The 16,857-nt window shown below is 45.1% G+C and overlaps 1 protein-coding gene across 1 annotated transcript in view; it reads right to left on the bottom strand.

Moving 5' to 3' along the window:
• SLC22A2 (solute carrier family 22 member 2) overlaps positions 1-16,857 on the bottom strand; it is a 29,020-nt gene that overhangs the window by 8,642 nt on the left and 3,521 nt on the right. Inside the window, exons 3-9 of the mRNA XM_061130229.1 lie at positions 12,439-12,593; positions 9,999-10,167; positions 7,723-7,837; positions 6,054-6,160; positions 3,402-3,616; positions 2,487-2,595; positions 1,462-1,574 (exon numbers count right to left, since the gene is read on the bottom strand). Coding sequence (XP_060986212.1) covers positions 1,462-1,574; positions 2,487-2,595; positions 3,402-3,616; positions 6,054-6,160; positions 7,723-7,837; positions 9,999-10,167; positions 12,439-12,593 — 983 coding nt within the window. The remainder of the gene's footprint in view (positions 1-1,461; positions 1,575-2,486; positions 2,596-3,401; positions 3,617-6,053; positions 6,161-7,722; positions 7,838-9,998; positions 10,168-12,438; positions 12,594-16,857) is intronic.

Consider the following 16,857-nt stretch of genomic DNA (forward strand, 5'->3'; position numbering starts at 1 on the left):
TCAGTGCTTTGGAGTTTTTGCTGATAGATCTACAGCAGTGGAAACTTCTGCCCTCACAAGTCCTTCGAGCAGAAGGAATGGGCAGAGACACGTGTGTGAGAACACGCAGGATTGGAGGAGAGCCATTTGCTGTCCCCCTAGTGGCTCAGACGGTAAAGCGCCTGCCTACAATGCAAGAGGCCCAGGTTCAAATACCTGGGTGGGGAAGATGTCCTGGAGAAGGAAATGGCAACCGGTTCCAGTACTCTTGCCTGGAAAATCCCATGGATAGAGGAGCCTGGTGGGCTACAGTCCATGGGGTCGCAAAGAGTCGGACACGACTGAGCGACTTCACTTTGCTGTCATCTGAGAGGGTCTTTCCCCTCCTCCCCCAGACTGAGTCTGGTATGCCCGTGGGGAAAGCGTTCCATTTCTGTCAAACTAAAACAAAGACTCAGAAGGAGTCTTAAAGAAGACAGGAGTGGGTGCGTGGAGACCCCGGGGCTGACACATTGAGAGGGTGAAGTTACGTGTGTGGATCTGGAGCAGGGGCTGTTGGGATGCCCAGAAGGAGGGCACCTGTCCACCTGTCTGCCGCTGGGGGAAGAGGCAGTGCATCCGGAGTGAATGGAACCTCCCAGGACCCCAGCCCCTCTCACAGTCTGCAGACTTAGGGTTCAGGCTGTGGTGATGATTAGGTTAATCCCTCCCCTTCTCTCCTGCGGCTGGTCTGGGAGGGGTGGACTCAGCACCCATACATCGTTCAGGGTTGGTGGGCAGGACCATCCATGCCCCTGCTCCTTCAATCTAGGTGCTGAGGAACCTGAGGACGGTTCACAGGAACACCCCCACAGATGTTCCTGTCATGCTAACGCATTTTCTTTCTTTTTAAAAAAAATCTATTTATTTGGCTGCACTGGGCCTTCATTGCAGCATGCAGGATCTTAGAGTTGCAGCATGTGGGATCTAGTTCCTTGATCAGGGATTGAACCTGGGCCCCCTGTATTCAGAGCACGGAGTCTTAACCACTGGACTGCCAGGGAAGTCTGCATTTTCTCCATCTTGGTCTATTTCTGCTGGGTGTTGAAATTGCCCCTGGCAAAATTTTAACTGCTTCTTTGGAAGTAATGAAGTAAAAAGAGTTTGTATTTTCCAATGTCTGGGCCTAGAGGAGATAGAAAGAATGAGTTCCTGGACAGAGAGGCAGATATCAGTGAGGGGAGAGGGTCTTCTTCAAGGAAACCCCCACCTCACTTGCCCTGGACTTTGCATCTCTATGGGCGTGAGTCCTCATGGGTTCCCAGACTTGAGTGTTAGCGGCTGCTAATGCTGTTAGTAACACTAGTGTTGCCACACTAAGAGTAGCCCCAATTACTAGTCACGTTTAGTAGTTACTTGCAAGGAGAGCACTTGTTTGGAGGTAGAAACATGGAGACCCCTAAAAGACAGGTTTTCCTTCGGATATCTCTGGGGATTTCTTACCGAAAACCACCAACGGGAGCTCATGCCAGATGTCAGTGAGCCTGTAGACCAGGAAGGGTGTGAGGATGCCCCCGATGTCACACATGGAGGAGCAGACGAGCACCCCGAGGTTCCTGAAACGCAGGACACCGAGGTTTCCTTCTGCTTTTCCCAGGGCCGTAGTTACCTCCCACCCCCGCCTTAAACACCTCCCCCAATCATTGAAATGTGTGTGAGCCGAAAGTCTTCACCATACCATCGATGCATGGAAATGATACATAATTCCATTCATGTTCTGTTGTGCTTGTTTTATATTAACTTTCTGGAAGATGTTTAACTGGGGGCGGGGCCAGTTTTTGACCTTTACTTTCATCACCGCCTGCCCCTGCCCTGCTCTGCCATCCTGGGGGGGCTGTTCTCCCTCCTGTGGCCGTTCGGTCCTCCCTCTCCACGCAGTGGCGCCTGTTCTCACCACGTGGTTCCTGGGTCTTACCCCAGCCCGGGAGTGTGAGGTGTGACCTGCCTGTTGCCTTGAAATGGCCCCTTCCTCTCGAAAAGGAAGGTGCCTTCCCTAGACATACCAAATGCAGGAAGTCAGAAAGAGAAAGACAAAGACCATATGATGTCGCATATATGTGAAATCTAAAATATGACACAAATGAACTTATTTACGAAACGGAAACAGACTTGTGGTTGCAAAGGAGGATGGGAAGGCGTGAGAGGCTTGGATTGGGAGTTCGAGGTTAGCAGAGGCAACCTGTTCTATGGATCAACCACAGGGTCCTATGGGATGGCACAGGGAACTAGATTCAATATCCTGTGATAAATCATAATGGAGAAGAATATGTAAAAGCATGTACATCTGTTTGTATAACTGAGTTATTTTGCTGTACAGTAGAAATCAACACGCCACTGTAAATCAACTGTACATCCATAAAATAAATTTCTTAAAAAAGGTGAGTTGTCCTCTGTTGGCACCTGTGGTTGTTCTCACCCATAAACAAATGTCCCAGCCGCCCTCCTCATGCTGAGGGAGACATATGTACCTGATGAACGTGGGGTACAGCTCCGCGTTGACCAGGCAAACCATCTCATAGGCCACTGTAATCCCCATCCTACCCAGGCAAGCAGCCGTAACTCTTAGCCAGTATAGATCTGAGGGGGAAACACACGGCTGACACGTGCTGCACAGGCTCCCGGGTCCCCAAATGGAGCTCGGGGGCGGAGGGGAGGGGCAAGGAGACAGTGCATCCCCCAGAAGGGGACAAGGGTGCACCAGTGGTGCTTCTGCAGACTCAGGACATTTCTGCAAAATCCCCCATGTCTGCTTGTGTTAGCCTCACGGTTCTAACACACTCCTCACTTTAGACCTCAGTCGTTAATGACACCAGAATGACATCGGCTTCCAAAGTTCCACCAACTTTCATCTACAGAGGTCACCTAGAAGAAATAGCCTGCTCTCTGTGCTGGCCCAGCTGGATGGCCCGAGGCATGGGTCCTCCTAGCCTCTCTTATTGTATTACGTCAGAGAACTGACTCTTTGCAACCCCATGGACTGTAGCCTATCAGGCTCCTCCATCTGTAGGGTTTTCCAGGCAAGAGTACTGGAGTGGGTTGCCCTGTCCTTCTCCAGGGGAGCTGCCCAACCCAGGGATTGAACCCAGGTCTCCTGTATCACAGGCAGACGCTTTACCGTCTGAGCTACCGGGAAGCCCAACTCAGAGAACCAGAGGATGTGATTATATCACATCAGGCCATCACCGGGTGCCATGGCTCTTACAGGCAGAGTTGCCATATGCGTTCACTCAGGAAAGTCCCAGATATTTCATTCATTCTTTCCAAATCGACTTCCACGCTGAATAATATGGTCTTCCTATCAGAGGGCTGTGCTTCCGCCCCCCGCCTCCCCCCATCTTCTCAGGGCCTTGGCAGACAAGACCCCAGCTTGGCAGGGCACTTACCCTCAGGGATAAAGACTGAGGCTAGACAGGCTGCCCCCGCCACCATATTTGATATGGCCCAGGGATAACGGCGACCTATGCGGTCAATGGTGAGGATGATGATGAAGGCAGCTGGGAACTCAACCAGGGCAGAGTAGAAGAAGTCCAGGTAGATGTTGCTCCCGGCAAGGCCCATGTGCATGATGAGGCCCTGGTAGAGAACGGAGCTCGTGAACCTACGCAAAGAGGAGAGCTCAGATCAAGACAAGCACCATGAGCAAGTCACCAAAAGGTTGACTGTAGGACACCTTTCTTTGTCATCTTATTACTGCTTTTCCCTCCATCCCATTGCTTTTACACCATCTGACCCATTATGGTGGCGGACTGTAACCTCAGAATCTGGAAAGGGAAAGAATTAGGCTAATAATCCCTGGCCAAATTGAAAGGTGAGGAGAAATGTCTTACTGGCGGGATTTATTTAGTAGAACTGTTTCAGGTTATTCAGTTCAGTTCAGTCGCTCAGCCGTGTCCGACTCTTTGTGACCCCATGAATTGCAGCACGCCAGGCCTCCCTGTCCATCATCAACTCCCAGAGTTTACTCAAACTCATGTCCATTGAGTTGGTGATGCCATCTAGCCATCTCATCCTCTGTCGTCCCCTTCTCCTCCTGCCCTCAATCCCTCCTAGCATCAGGGTCTTTTCCAATGAGTCAACTATTCACATGAGGTGGCCAAAGCATTGGAGTTTCAGCTTCAGCATCAGTCTTTCCAGTGAACACCCAGGACTGATCTCCTTTAGGATGGACTGGTTGGATCTCCTTGCAGTCCAAGGGACTCTCAAGAGTCTTCTCCAACACCACAGTTCAAAAGCATCAATTTTTCGGCGCTCAGCTTTCTTCACAGTCCAACTCTCACATCCATACATGACCACTGGAAAAACCATAGCCTTGACTAGATGGACCTTTGTTGGCAAAGTAATGTCTCTGCTTTTCAATATGCTATCTAGGTTATTAGTGGTTGTTAATCTTTTCTCTTTCTGGAATTCTAATGACTATTTAGTCCAAACATTAGGAACACAGGAGACCAAACGGGAACCAAATTCCCAAATGGATACAGCCCCACTTTTGATTATTTATCTTCTGATATGATACAGAAAACATTTTAAAAATTAATTAATTTTTTAAACTGGAGTATAGTTGATTTACAATGTTGCGCCAGTCTCTGCTGTAAGCAAAGTAGCTCAATTATATACACATATGCTTTCTTTTTTTACATTCATTTCCATTGTGGTTGATCACAGGGTACAGAATCTAGTTCCCTGCGCTATATGGTAGGTCCCTGTTGTTTATCCACTCACAAACAAGACTTAGATGATGCTTCTGGTTTTGTTGACTGAAAGTCTTCAATGTCTGCAATGGAAAATATGAGGATAATGAAGCCAGATGGCCCCAATGCATTTTGCATGCAGTATTGTGAAGGTTGCTAAATTAAGTCCTGGTGAGCTTTGCTTTTGTCAGTGACTGTGGATATTCTTTTATTTTCTAGCTGTCCCGTGTGGCATGCGGGACATTCAGGATCTTAGTTCCCCAACCAGGGATCGATCCCATGCTACCTGCAGTGGGAGCATGGACCACCAGGGACGTCCCCTTCTGTCAGTGAGTGTGAAGCGCCATTTGGTTGCTGTGCAGCGACGCTGCTCAGTGAAGGGAAAGCGTGCTGCACTGGTGCGGAGCCCACGAGCCTGCAGGCAGTGAGGATGGTCAGACTTGCTGCTGGATGTGGGTTAGTGGTTATCCCTGTTGGGTAGTCTTGTTTGAGAAGTTTATTTATTTACATTTTCTCCAGGAGGAAAAGAAAAGGCCTTGCAGGAGAGATCTACACTCATATCAATTAATCTATGCAACAAGGACCTACTGCATAGCACAGGGGACTCTGTCAATATCTAGTCACAACCTGTAAGGGCTTCCTTGGTGACTCAGATGGTAAAGAATCTGCCAGTGCAGGAGACTCAGGTTCAACCCCTGGGTCAGGAAGATCCCCTGGAGAAGGGAATGGCGGCCCACATCAGTATTCTTGCCTGGAGATTTCCATGGACAGAGGAGCCTGGCAGGCTGCAGTCCATGGGATCACAAAGAGTCAGACACAAATGAGCGACTAACACTTGTACAACTTCTACAAGAGAATTTGAAGCATATATACATATATGTATATATATGACTCAATCATTGTGCTGTATATCTGAAACTACATGTTGTAAATCAACTATACTTCAATTTAAAAAAAAAATCTATACCAATAGTCTCAGTTTGGCATTAGAATCACTTGGAAAATTTTAAACGTACTGGTTCCTGGTCCCTTGCCTTGACAATTAAATCCATGTCTTTGTGGGAGAGGAGTCTGGCCTTGGTATTTTATAAACTCCCAGGTGATTCTTAAGGTAAAGCCAAGGTTGAGAATGTGTGGTCTATGTGTTGGGTCTGTAAGCTGATTTCAACATCTGCCTGACAAAAATGATTTCTAGACAACATACTATAAATGAGCCCACTTGCAATCCACCATTGATGCTGACTGGACCTAAGCTATGTTTTGAAGGCACTCTTGGTCCCTCCCTCTATGTGGATGATGGAGATTAAAAGAATTTGGAGAGGTTTTAAAGTGGAAAATGATCCTTACCAGTTGTACATCAAGATCCAAGTGTGTTTCCTTATCTGAGGGGTTCTGACCAAGTCAAGAAATGAAGGATTCAACTTCTCACCAGCTTCCTCGTTGGGTCTGAGGCTCTGAGAATAGAAACAATAGCAACAGTTTTATATATTTCATGGCGGCGTCCCAGGGTCACCCAGGGAACATAATACCTTAGACTTGCTGAATGCTTTTCATGTGCTCAGAGCTAGCTAAGCCCTTCATACACATTAACTTGTCCAGTCAATATAACCACCCTACAAGTTAGATTCTATGTTTTTCGCTGCACTTCACAGAAGGGGAAACTGGGTTACAGAGAAGCGAGGTAACTCATGCTTATATATTAAGGGATGCTGTTGGTAAAGTGTGGTGGGGTAAAACTGAGGTCCTCCAGTGCCCTAAGGGCTGAGGGCATTGATACACCCTCTCTGCACACCCAGACCCGAGTGCAGCCCCACAGGAGACTGCTCTGGGACCTTGGCACTCAGACTAGCATTGGCATCACCTGGGGCTTGTTAGAATGAAAGGTCTTTGGGGACTTCTCTGGTGGTCCAGTGGCTAAGACTTCAGTGCAGGGGGCCTGGGTTCGATCCCCGGTCAGGGAATCAGGTTCTGCATGCCAAATCTCATATGCTCCAATGAAGAGCGAAGATCCTGCATGTCTCAACTAAGACCTGGTGAAGCCAAATAAATAAATAAAATAAAATATTAAAATAATAAAGAGTGAAAAATCTCTGGCCCCAGCCCAGCCAGAGGGAAATGCATGTTCACAGGTTCCTCTGGTGACTCTGTGTGCAGAATTGAGAAGCCCACTCTAGAAGGACACAGTCAACGCTGGACGGACAAGTTGGTATTGGAAGAGGCCTCCAGGGAAGCAGCAATGACCGGACTTAGTGTCCTCACATGAACTCTGACCGTGGGGGAGACACGTGTGCTTTATCCCTTGGCCAGTTTCCAAGAGGATCTGAATTCCAAGAATCAGTGCTATGCCAGTTCATGTAGAAAAAAAAATAGTTACTCTAACCACCCAGAGAGGAAGTGAAGAAAAAAGGCCTCTGAGTCCCTCACTGCGAATGTCAGGTCAATCTCAGATTTGACCTGATTTGTCAGGTCAAATTTGTACAGGTCACCCATCTTAGAGCCTCATCAGAAATGACTTGCTATTATGTCAATAAAATTCCTAGTAAGCTTGATTTTCTCTTTACCAGGTCCTCTCAGGTGAAAAGTTTTAAATGAAAGGTAATGAGGTCTACTAAAGGCAAAACGCTAAGTGCGTTTCCATGGACACTGATTTGTTCTATTCGAGGAGGCAGGGGGGTGCTTAAAATATTTGGGGATAATTTTTGTATCTAAAATTTTAAAAGTTCTAAGAAATTATTTGTGTTTGAAGATTCTTCCCTCTGTACTGGGGCTGAGGGCCAACACAGTCAAGAGATGAACAAGATAGAAGCTCCTCCTTTGACTTTCAAATGACTTTTGGCTTCCTTTGATGTTTTCCATCTGCTTAAAATTTTCTACTGGGAATCACAAATCTTAGTACAACAGAAATATCCTGCTGTGTATGGGAGGTGGGCCCCTTCTGCCGCTCCCCATGGAGACAGCGCATGGTTTTTCCTCCTTTTCACAGTTCCCTGCTTTGCTACCTCAGCCGCTGGCTCACCTGAAGAGATCCAGGCAAGGGTTTTCCATTTTTCTTGGCAATATGCTTAATGATCTTCATGGCTTTAGCATTTTTGTTCTGGGAGATCAGCCATCGAGGAGACTCGGGCACACACCTGGGGTACAGAAAAAGTGTCATCAGTGCTGTTAAGTAGAGGGGAACATCCTACTTGGCCCCCCACCTGTTCAGTGGTCACAAGCCAATTGCTGGGAGGGACCTTACACAGCGAGGTTTGGTTGTATCTACAGAGGAAGTAAAAGTGTGTGGAGACCACACAGTAAAGGAAACCATTAACAAAATGAACAGACAGTCTACTGAACGGGAGAGAATACTTGCTAGCTATATATCGAATAAGGGGTTGATATCCAAAATATATCAAGAGCTCAATCAACCTGATAGCAAAAATCCAAGCAATTTGATTTAAAAATGAGCAGAGTGGGACTTCCCTGATGGCCCAAGGGGTTAAGAATCCACCTGCCAATGCAGGAGACGCAGGTTTGATCCCTGGTCTGGGAAGATTCCAGATGCCGTGGAGCAAGTAAGCCCATGCACCATAACGACTGAAGCTGCGCTCTAGAGCCCGTGCTCTGCAACAAGAGAAGCCACCACTGTGATGAGAAGCCCATGTATGGCAACTAGAGAGTAGCTTCCACTCGCTGCAACTAGAGAAAGCCCACTCACAGCCTCAAAGATGCGGCACAGCCAAATCTTCTTTTAATTTTAAAAATAAATAAAAATGAACAGAGCATTGGAATAGACACTTTTCCAAAGAAGATATACAGATGGCCACTAAGGACATGAAAAGATGCTCAACATCACTAATCACCAGGGAAAAGCAAATCAAAACCACAGTTGAGATATCATCTCAACCTGTCAGAGTGACTGTTATCAAAAAGACAAGAAACAGCAAGTACTAGCGAGGATATGGAGAAAAGGGAATCCTGATGAACTTTGGTGGGGATATACATTGGTACAGGCACCATGGAGAGTGGTATGGAGATTCCTTTTAAAAAATTAGAAATAGAACTAGTGTATTATCCAGAAATCCCAATTCTGAATATTTATTGAAGAAAACAAAACAGCCCAAACACCTGTTTTCTAATCTTCATCTTGAGTGCTCTTTTGAAAACGCAGTTCTATTGTGGGGCTTGTGGAATTGTAAGAAAACTAAATTTGACTCCATTGAGCAAAAGTGGCAAAAAGTGCTTCAGAGATGGACAGAACTTGGATAATAGGTGGGCCTTTCCTGTCATGCTAAAGCATTAGGTCTTTATTCTGAGGAGAATAAGACTATTGAAAAATATTTAAGCCAAAGAGTAATGAGCTAGACCTGGATTTTTCCAATGCAATGTGAAGCATGGACTAGAGGATGGGAAAGCTGATGCCAAAGAGACCAGTAATGAATCTGTCCAGAAATCCAGGCAATAAATAATGAGTTCCTAATGAGAACAGGGAAAAAAAAGGGTGTGGATTCAGAGATTAAAAAGGAAGTAGAAAGGATATAGGGAAGCAGCTAAGAATCATCCTCAGAATTTTACTGGCTTTTGGAGGAGAAACAGGCTTCCTGGGAAGGGTTTGGATGTTAAATCTTTAGAAAAGTCACCTATAGGAACAACCGGTAGCTATGTCCAGGAACTAAATAAGTGGGTTTTTGCAAAGGAGATTTGGTTGATAATCCAGCACCCTTCTTGACTTATTTCAGGTAACCTCACATTAGGAGTTTTTGAGAGTTTCTTCTATTTCCATGTTTCCCTTGGGCAGGAATGACTGACATTTCACTTGCTCTGGTAACTCTGATTGATTGGTATGGTCTGACTGGGGTGCCACATTGGCCTAATCTGGGATTAAAAACTGCTGTGATTGATTGGGGATGTCTGCTTCGGACCTGGCAAGGCAAGAGGTGATAACAGCATCACCCTTCACCTTCTCTATCTTGGAGTCTCTTCTAAGGAGAGGCAGAGTAAGAACAGTAGTGTTGTCAGTCTCTTCGAAGGGTATTACGGCCACTACAAGCTAATTTTTAAAACCACATAAATAATGTGAAAATGTGAGATCCAAGTCATAAAGCTCTTGGTTCAAAGTGAAAGAACATTTGATTTCCAGAGGGGGAGACAGGTGGAAACTTGTCATTTTCAGCCCTGAAACAGGGACCTGGGTTTCCCGAGAAATAGAAGAGTGAAGGACATCTCAAGCTGGAAGGATGGTGTGCAGTGGGGAAGACAGCCTTTTTAGCTAAATGTTTCAGTTTATTTCCTTTTTGTCCCACTTGGACTTACCAGTAATAGAGCAAGAAGCAGAAGTTGGGCAGAGTCACAGTGAACTGAAGCCACCTCCAGTGTGGAAGCGCATAGGCCACCCCAGCAAGCACAAGGAGTCCAACTGTGAAGGCCACTTGGTAGAAAATCCCCACTGTCCTCCGGTAGTTCAGCCCGACAAATTCTGTAACTGCAGAGAGAACCCAAAGGGTCAGCACCAGTCAGTATGACAGTAAGCTGGTGATCCAATGATAGGACAACTAGGATGCCAACCTCGAAAATGTGGTCCAAGCTCTAGAATTTTCTATACAGCTCTTAGAAAATTTTTAAATGTCCTTTGGGACCTATTCTGTTATTTTTATTGCTGTTGCATTAATGTAAAATCTCATAATCCCACATTACATGGAGTAAGCATTGAATTTAGAGCATAGATGATTTTCACGTAAATGAATAGCTCAGTATAATAGCTCATGTCCTCTTACATGAGTTAAACATTTTCTTGGCCATCCTGTTAATGTGTGCAAATGGCTTGAAAACCTAAGGGGTGGGTTTCCAGGTTGACTGAAGTGAGCTAGTACTGGCTGGAAAAAACTAATTTTTAAATTTTTAGGAACTTTGCAAGCTGATTTTTAACCCATTGGTATCTTAAAATCAGTCATGGTGTGAGTATTCACAACTTAGAAATTGGAAAACACTATGAATCAGGTTTTTTATTCTCCAAGAGCTGGTTTAAAGGCATAACACTGCACGTGATATAATTATTCTTATCCCATGCCATACACCATGATAGATGTATGAAGTCCATGGTACATGGACTTAGGAAATAGTCATTTTTATATCACAGACATTCTAGAATTGACATGCCAGACATTCCACGAACCATGGAGTTTTGCTTTAAATGTTTGGTTATCGTGTTAAAGATTTAAACTATTTGTAAACCAAATAGAAATGTTCTCTGAAATTATTTCTATGAAGTACTGTGAACTATCCAAAAGTACTTACAAAGAGAGATGAAATTGTGTACATACTTAATAAATAGAAACAGCTGTCTTTCAAAGTGGTTGGGGTCATGGATAAGGTCTTGGGGTAGCAAGCAGAAAAGTAGAAAAAGGGGGCATGGCAAGTGAACCATGAAGACACTGGAGGGATTGGAGGAGAAATTACTGAGAGGAAGCTGAAATTTGAATTCAAATGCTATGTATTTCTATGTCGTGCTTTCAGAAACCAAGTTTCTCATCAAGTAACCGCATGCAGTAATCTCTTTGTTGTCCTCACATAGATCAGGTGACTGCCATGACAGGCACCTAAAAGCATTAGGCGCCATTTCCTCTTCATCTCATAGAATGCCCTGGATTTATTGGCCCCTTTACTGGGCCAATTTTTAAGCACAGATATTCTAGTTTTCTTGTGGGAAATGAAGGATTTATTATTATTATTTAAATTTCAGAGCCCATTTCCCTGTGTGTGGATGCTACTTGAATGCACCCAAAAGAAAAGCAATGATGAAGTGAATTCCCAAGATCTAAGTGTGTGGTAATTCTTCTAAATATTACTTAAAAGACGCTCTGCTGCTATAATGCAAATATTCTCCTATAATCCATGGAGCTTAAGCATAGGCCTGGCTCCTAATGAGTAGGATGTAAATGATATTCCTGGTCCTACACGTGGCTTGCTGAGGACCCGAGATTGACCACAGTACTTGTAGCCTCAGTTTCCTTGCATGTTATTTGAGGATAACTGTGGTTTGCTAGAGTGGATGCACTCAAACTAATAAAGTCTCTTATAAATCTAGCATGTTTCTCATTGAATGTTCTCTCTGTAGAGCCTAGTACTAAAGTTCATGGGATTCAAACCAGTCATTCCTAAAGGAAATCAACTCTGAATATCCATCAGAAGGACCAAAGCAGAAGCTCCAATTCTTGGGCCACCTGATTTGAAGAGCCAGCTTGGTGGCAAAGACCCTGATGCTGGGGAAGATTGAGGACAAGAGGAGAGGGGGACGACAGAGGATGAGATGGGTGGATGGCATCACCGACTCAATGAACATGAGTTTGAGCAAACTCTGGGAGGCAGTGAAGGACAGGGAAGCCTGGTGTGCTGCAGCCCATGGGGTTGCAAAGAGTCGGACACAACTTAGTGACAGAACAACAAGAGCCTGGTAGGCTAGATTTTCTCTTTATGGAACACCCTAGGGTACAGAAAACAAAAATTCCTAAAGCGTTATATAAGAATTTGGATGGCACACTATTTATTCTCATTACTATTTCATTGTTTTCTTTCTAGGAGGAATGTAGAATGAGTGTACTGAAAAGATCTTAGAAATTCTTTTGATACAGAAAGAAAAATCTTTCAACGTTGTCTTGAAGCTGAGTCCCCTTTTCTGTGTAGCTTCCCCCACCAGACTGACTGTATTTTGCCAGCCAACCTTTGTTCCCACAGCTGCATTCACAAGTGTTCTTACTCAGGATGTAGCCTATTAACCAGCCTGCCTTGCTGACCAGTCCTTGGATCAAGCGAAAAATTAGCATCGATGTGTAGTTTGGGGCAATGGCCATGAGCACTCCAGACGAAGAATTTATGAGGATTGTAATCAAGAGGCAGGGCTTACGGCCAAACCTGTGAAGAGAAAACGAAGAGAGGGAATGGCATCAGGTTAGATTCACGAAGGTTGTAGAAAATTCACAAACGCTATGGAACTCTAACTAAAGTGGGGGTCAACTCTGAAGGATGGAAATTCAAGAGGTACAGATTGACTCCCTCCAAGAGAATCCCTGACTTTGGGTCTGCCTTTCTAGGCTGCAGAATCTCTCAGCCCCACACAGGGATGGGAGATTCTTCGAGGCCCCCCTCCCTGCCCCCCGCTGGTCCTGAATGCCCCAAGGGCCTATCTAAGCCTTCCATCATCACATGAGTTGGGCCTCTCCACATACAGATTCAACTGCCCACCCAGGAGCTTTCGCTTTAGAAAAAAACAAAACTCAGTGTTCGGTGAATTTCCCTATGCATTTTCAACACTGCCTTTGGACTTCATGGTATTTGCGTGTCTCCATGGAAACGGTTGTTTGTGGCCTCACCTCATGAGTTCCCGTCCCTTAGGCCTTTGTCGTGGAGGCCCCTAGCAGGATTGCTTGTGTACATTTTATTATGGGGACTCGGGTTTCGTTGGTTTAAGGACCTGGGAGTGTCTCAGCACAGGAAAATGTGGGAACCTGAGCTTAACCTTGTCTCTACGGAAACAGAACCGGACCACGTGCTTCTTGGCCCCACCTTACACCACCATGTCCTCGGCCTGCCTTCCATCTACAGAAAACTTTAGTCAAAGAATGAGTTTAACCAGAGAAGTGTGAAATGCGGAAACAAAAGCAGTCAAAAGAAACTAAATAATAATAATGTCGTCATTAAGCACAGTCAAGACCTTTAGTTCTTTCTCAAGGGCTGTAGATAATATTCTGAACCTTATCCTGTGAGCTGTCTTATGGGTATTATTAATGCCTTAAATCTGAAACTTAAAGATCAAGCAGTCTCATTGGGAATTAATGTAAATTGCTGAACTTCTCAAAACTGTGTTGACGACATCATTTCTGAATTCTCAGTCAACTGTTTCCCCAATGTAAACGTACCCCTCTTAGCCTTTTATCCACAGTCTTCCAAAGTCACAACTCAGCACAACATTTTAGCCTTTCTTTCCACATTCTCCTACCCAACCCCCTTCACTTATCCTCAAAGAGTTTATGAGCACGTGTTCAAACGAGATTTCTTCAACTTCCAAAGTTGACTCAGGTGGCCACAAAGCCACCACAATTGTGCTCCCCTAGGTGACAAAATTCCATGGCTGATGAGAGGGGGCATTCACCATTTGAAACTCAGACAATGGGAACCTTCAGAAACTTGAACCTACAAATGCAGTTCACTAGGAGACAATTTCACAGACGGACACAAGGCGATTAAAACAGTAAGGCAGGGCTGGAAGAAATGCTGGAGGTTCGGGAGACTGGTTTGAGACATCACCTTCCTGCCCTCCTACAACGGAACCACTTAAGTGGTTAAATGAAAGAAAGAGAGAAAATCAAAGAGAGTGGGTGGACTCCAGTACCGCTGGCTTCATAAATCCTTTAGCTACTTGCCACTCTGACTGTGGCCTGGGGATATGAGTATCACCAGCGCGTGATTTGAAAGGCAGGGTCTCAGGCCCACTCCAGACCCACTGGATCAGAATTGTAATTCTAACAAACCCCCCAGGTGGTTGACATGCATGTTAACATTTGGGAAGTGCTGCGTTCATTTCACTGAGTCTCAGTCTCCTCCTGTGCAAACTGTGCATAATAACTCTCCTCTTCAAGGCTGTTAGGATCCTAAGTGAGATATAACACACCATGACGTCCAGTACAGTGACTGGCACATAGTAGGCAGGGGACAGCTTATTTTGGAAGATCCCACGGAGTTGGGTAAGCTTGACTGCAACCCACCGGGACTCTGATTCTGTTTGGATCTGGTTCCATTAGGAAATCTGAACAGCATAGTGCTGACTCTCAAGAACTGACTGATAGACTTTCAGAAAATTTGTGAGCTGAGTGTTAAGTGCACCACTATGAAAAATGAAAGTATACACTTCCTCTAAAGTAAATTATGTTAAAAACTAGTGTAATAAATGTGCAAAACATCTCTAATTATTTTACTGTGTTTGAGTATTTATCTATGCTCATGAGGTCTTTTACATCTTTTTGTTATATTTGTATGGTGGAAATGCCATCGGATGGTACATATTTCTCCAACTCTGTGTTCCATGACCTCACTTTGGTAGCTTGAAATGGACCACCAATGTGGTAGCTTTGACAGCATGGAGACCAGAAAACCCTACAAATCGGGGCTTTCTCCTTCAGAGAGTCAATTGTTAAACATTCATAAGCCTGATGGGACTTCTCTGATAATCTAGTGGTTAAGACTCTGCCTTCCAAAGCAAGAAGCATGGGTTTGATCCCTGGTCAGGGGACTAAGACCCATGGTCAAAAATAGAAAAATAAAATAAAACATTTACAAGCCTAACACTAAATTACTGATCATTGGAGTAAAAAACCTGGAATTGCTGATCGATTACTTTTTTGTGTCAGGGATTCTCAGTCATTCCTTAGGAGGTTTGAGTGATGAAACAAATGAGACATCTTACAAAAGGCTTATTTCCAAATTCTCTAGCATATATCTCCCCTCTCTCCCACCTTCTGTTTGCAAAGCTGACCCTCAGAAAGTCTGACTTGGTGTTCCTGGCTTTCTTCTAAAAGACACTTCAGCTCTTAAAAGACTCTTCATCCCTTCAGCTGTTAGGTCATCTTTTTAAAATTCCTTATAACAATCTATTTTGTTTAATCTGTAGCATCACATGGGTTCCCATGAGATTCTTGCACCATTGTATAAAACCTGACAGTTATTCAGAAGCAGGTGTTGAGTGTGCAAAAGATAAAGCGTCCTCCTTGGACCCCTCTGGCGGTCATCTTATTCCATACCCTTACCTGCACACACAGTAGAAGAGAAAGGGGTAATAACCAACCAGACTTCAGACAGTTTAAGAAAAAGAAATAGAGGGATGGGCACAGCTTGTGGGGGGAAGAATGATGACTAATTAGCTTCACATAGGAGATTTCAACAAAGGGAACAAAATGATGAGGTCATCTAAGAAGGTGGATAATCGCCCAGGGATTCTAAGTCAGAAATGCACCGTCAGGAGAGAATTATAACCCGTCTCCTACTCTCTGAGTGGGATGGGAATAATTAACTCATTTATTTAGCCAACTGTGAAGCTCAGTCACCTATTTGCTCACTTCCGTGCTGGCGAGTTGAGTGTTAGAGTCCGCTCTTTCCAGTGAAGCCGGGGTGGACAGGGAGCCAGGGGCCAGGGCCCCGGACAGCCACATGCTGCAGCAGGGCGGACTCTGGACTCTGGGTGCTTCTTCCTTCTTAAAGGGTCATCTCCAAACCACCGCCCTCAGTTCGGTGGCAACACTAGTGAAAGCAAATGCCCTCACCTTGCACCTCACCAGCCTCTTCGCCACAGAGTCCCAAGAAGAGCCTCTCAAAGAGGGTGCACAGGCAGTCACAGAAGAGGCATGAGGCCCGGGGCTGCCTCAGATCTAGCGCTACCTCTGTCCCTCCCCTCCTGCTTGCTGCCACAGGGAGTCCTGGCCATGAACGTTCAGAGGCCCCTGAGGTGTGACTGATTCAGCCAGCCTTATTCATCTTCAATGCATTTGCCAGTTTTAATCCAGACAGACAACACAGCATCATCAGACAAAATGTTCTACCTATGTTTCATATTAAGCTCACAGATTTGGGTTGATCTGTACCAAAGATAGAGTTGGAGAAGGCAGCAAGGATATTTACCATTTATTTCAGAATTAAACATGTGTGGTTCATAATAAATTATGAGACTACATATTTATTGCTCAGTTATGCAGCACAATCTCACTAGATGACTAACAATTTAAGAGGATGCTGCTGCTGCTAAGTCGCTTCAGCTGTGTCTGACTCGGTGCGACCCTGTAGACGGCAGCCCACCAGGCTCCCCCGTCCCTGGGATTCTCCAGGCAAGAACACTGGAGTGGGGTGCCACTTCCTTCTCCATATTAAGAGGATGATACTGCTTAAAATGTTGCACCCACTGCCTGGCATACAAAACACACCCAGTAAACAGTTGATATTATAGCTCTGATGGCCAAATTAGCTAAGGTGCTTATCAAGTATAGAGCCAATTTTTCTGTTCCTTTCCCTTTGTTGGTTGCTCATTAATGTCCAACTCTTTGCAATCCCACAGACTGTAGCCCACCAGGCTCCTCTGTCCATGGGATTCTCCAGGCAAGAATACTGGGTGGGGTTGCCATGCCCTCCTCCA

The sequence above is a fragment of the Dama dama genome, chromosome 26, assembly GCF_033118175.1.
Source record: "Dama dama isolate Ldn47 chromosome 26, ASM3311817v1, whole genome shotgun sequence".
Taxonomy (NCBI): Eukaryota; Metazoa; Chordata; class Mammalia; order Artiodactyla; family Cervidae; genus Dama; species Dama dama.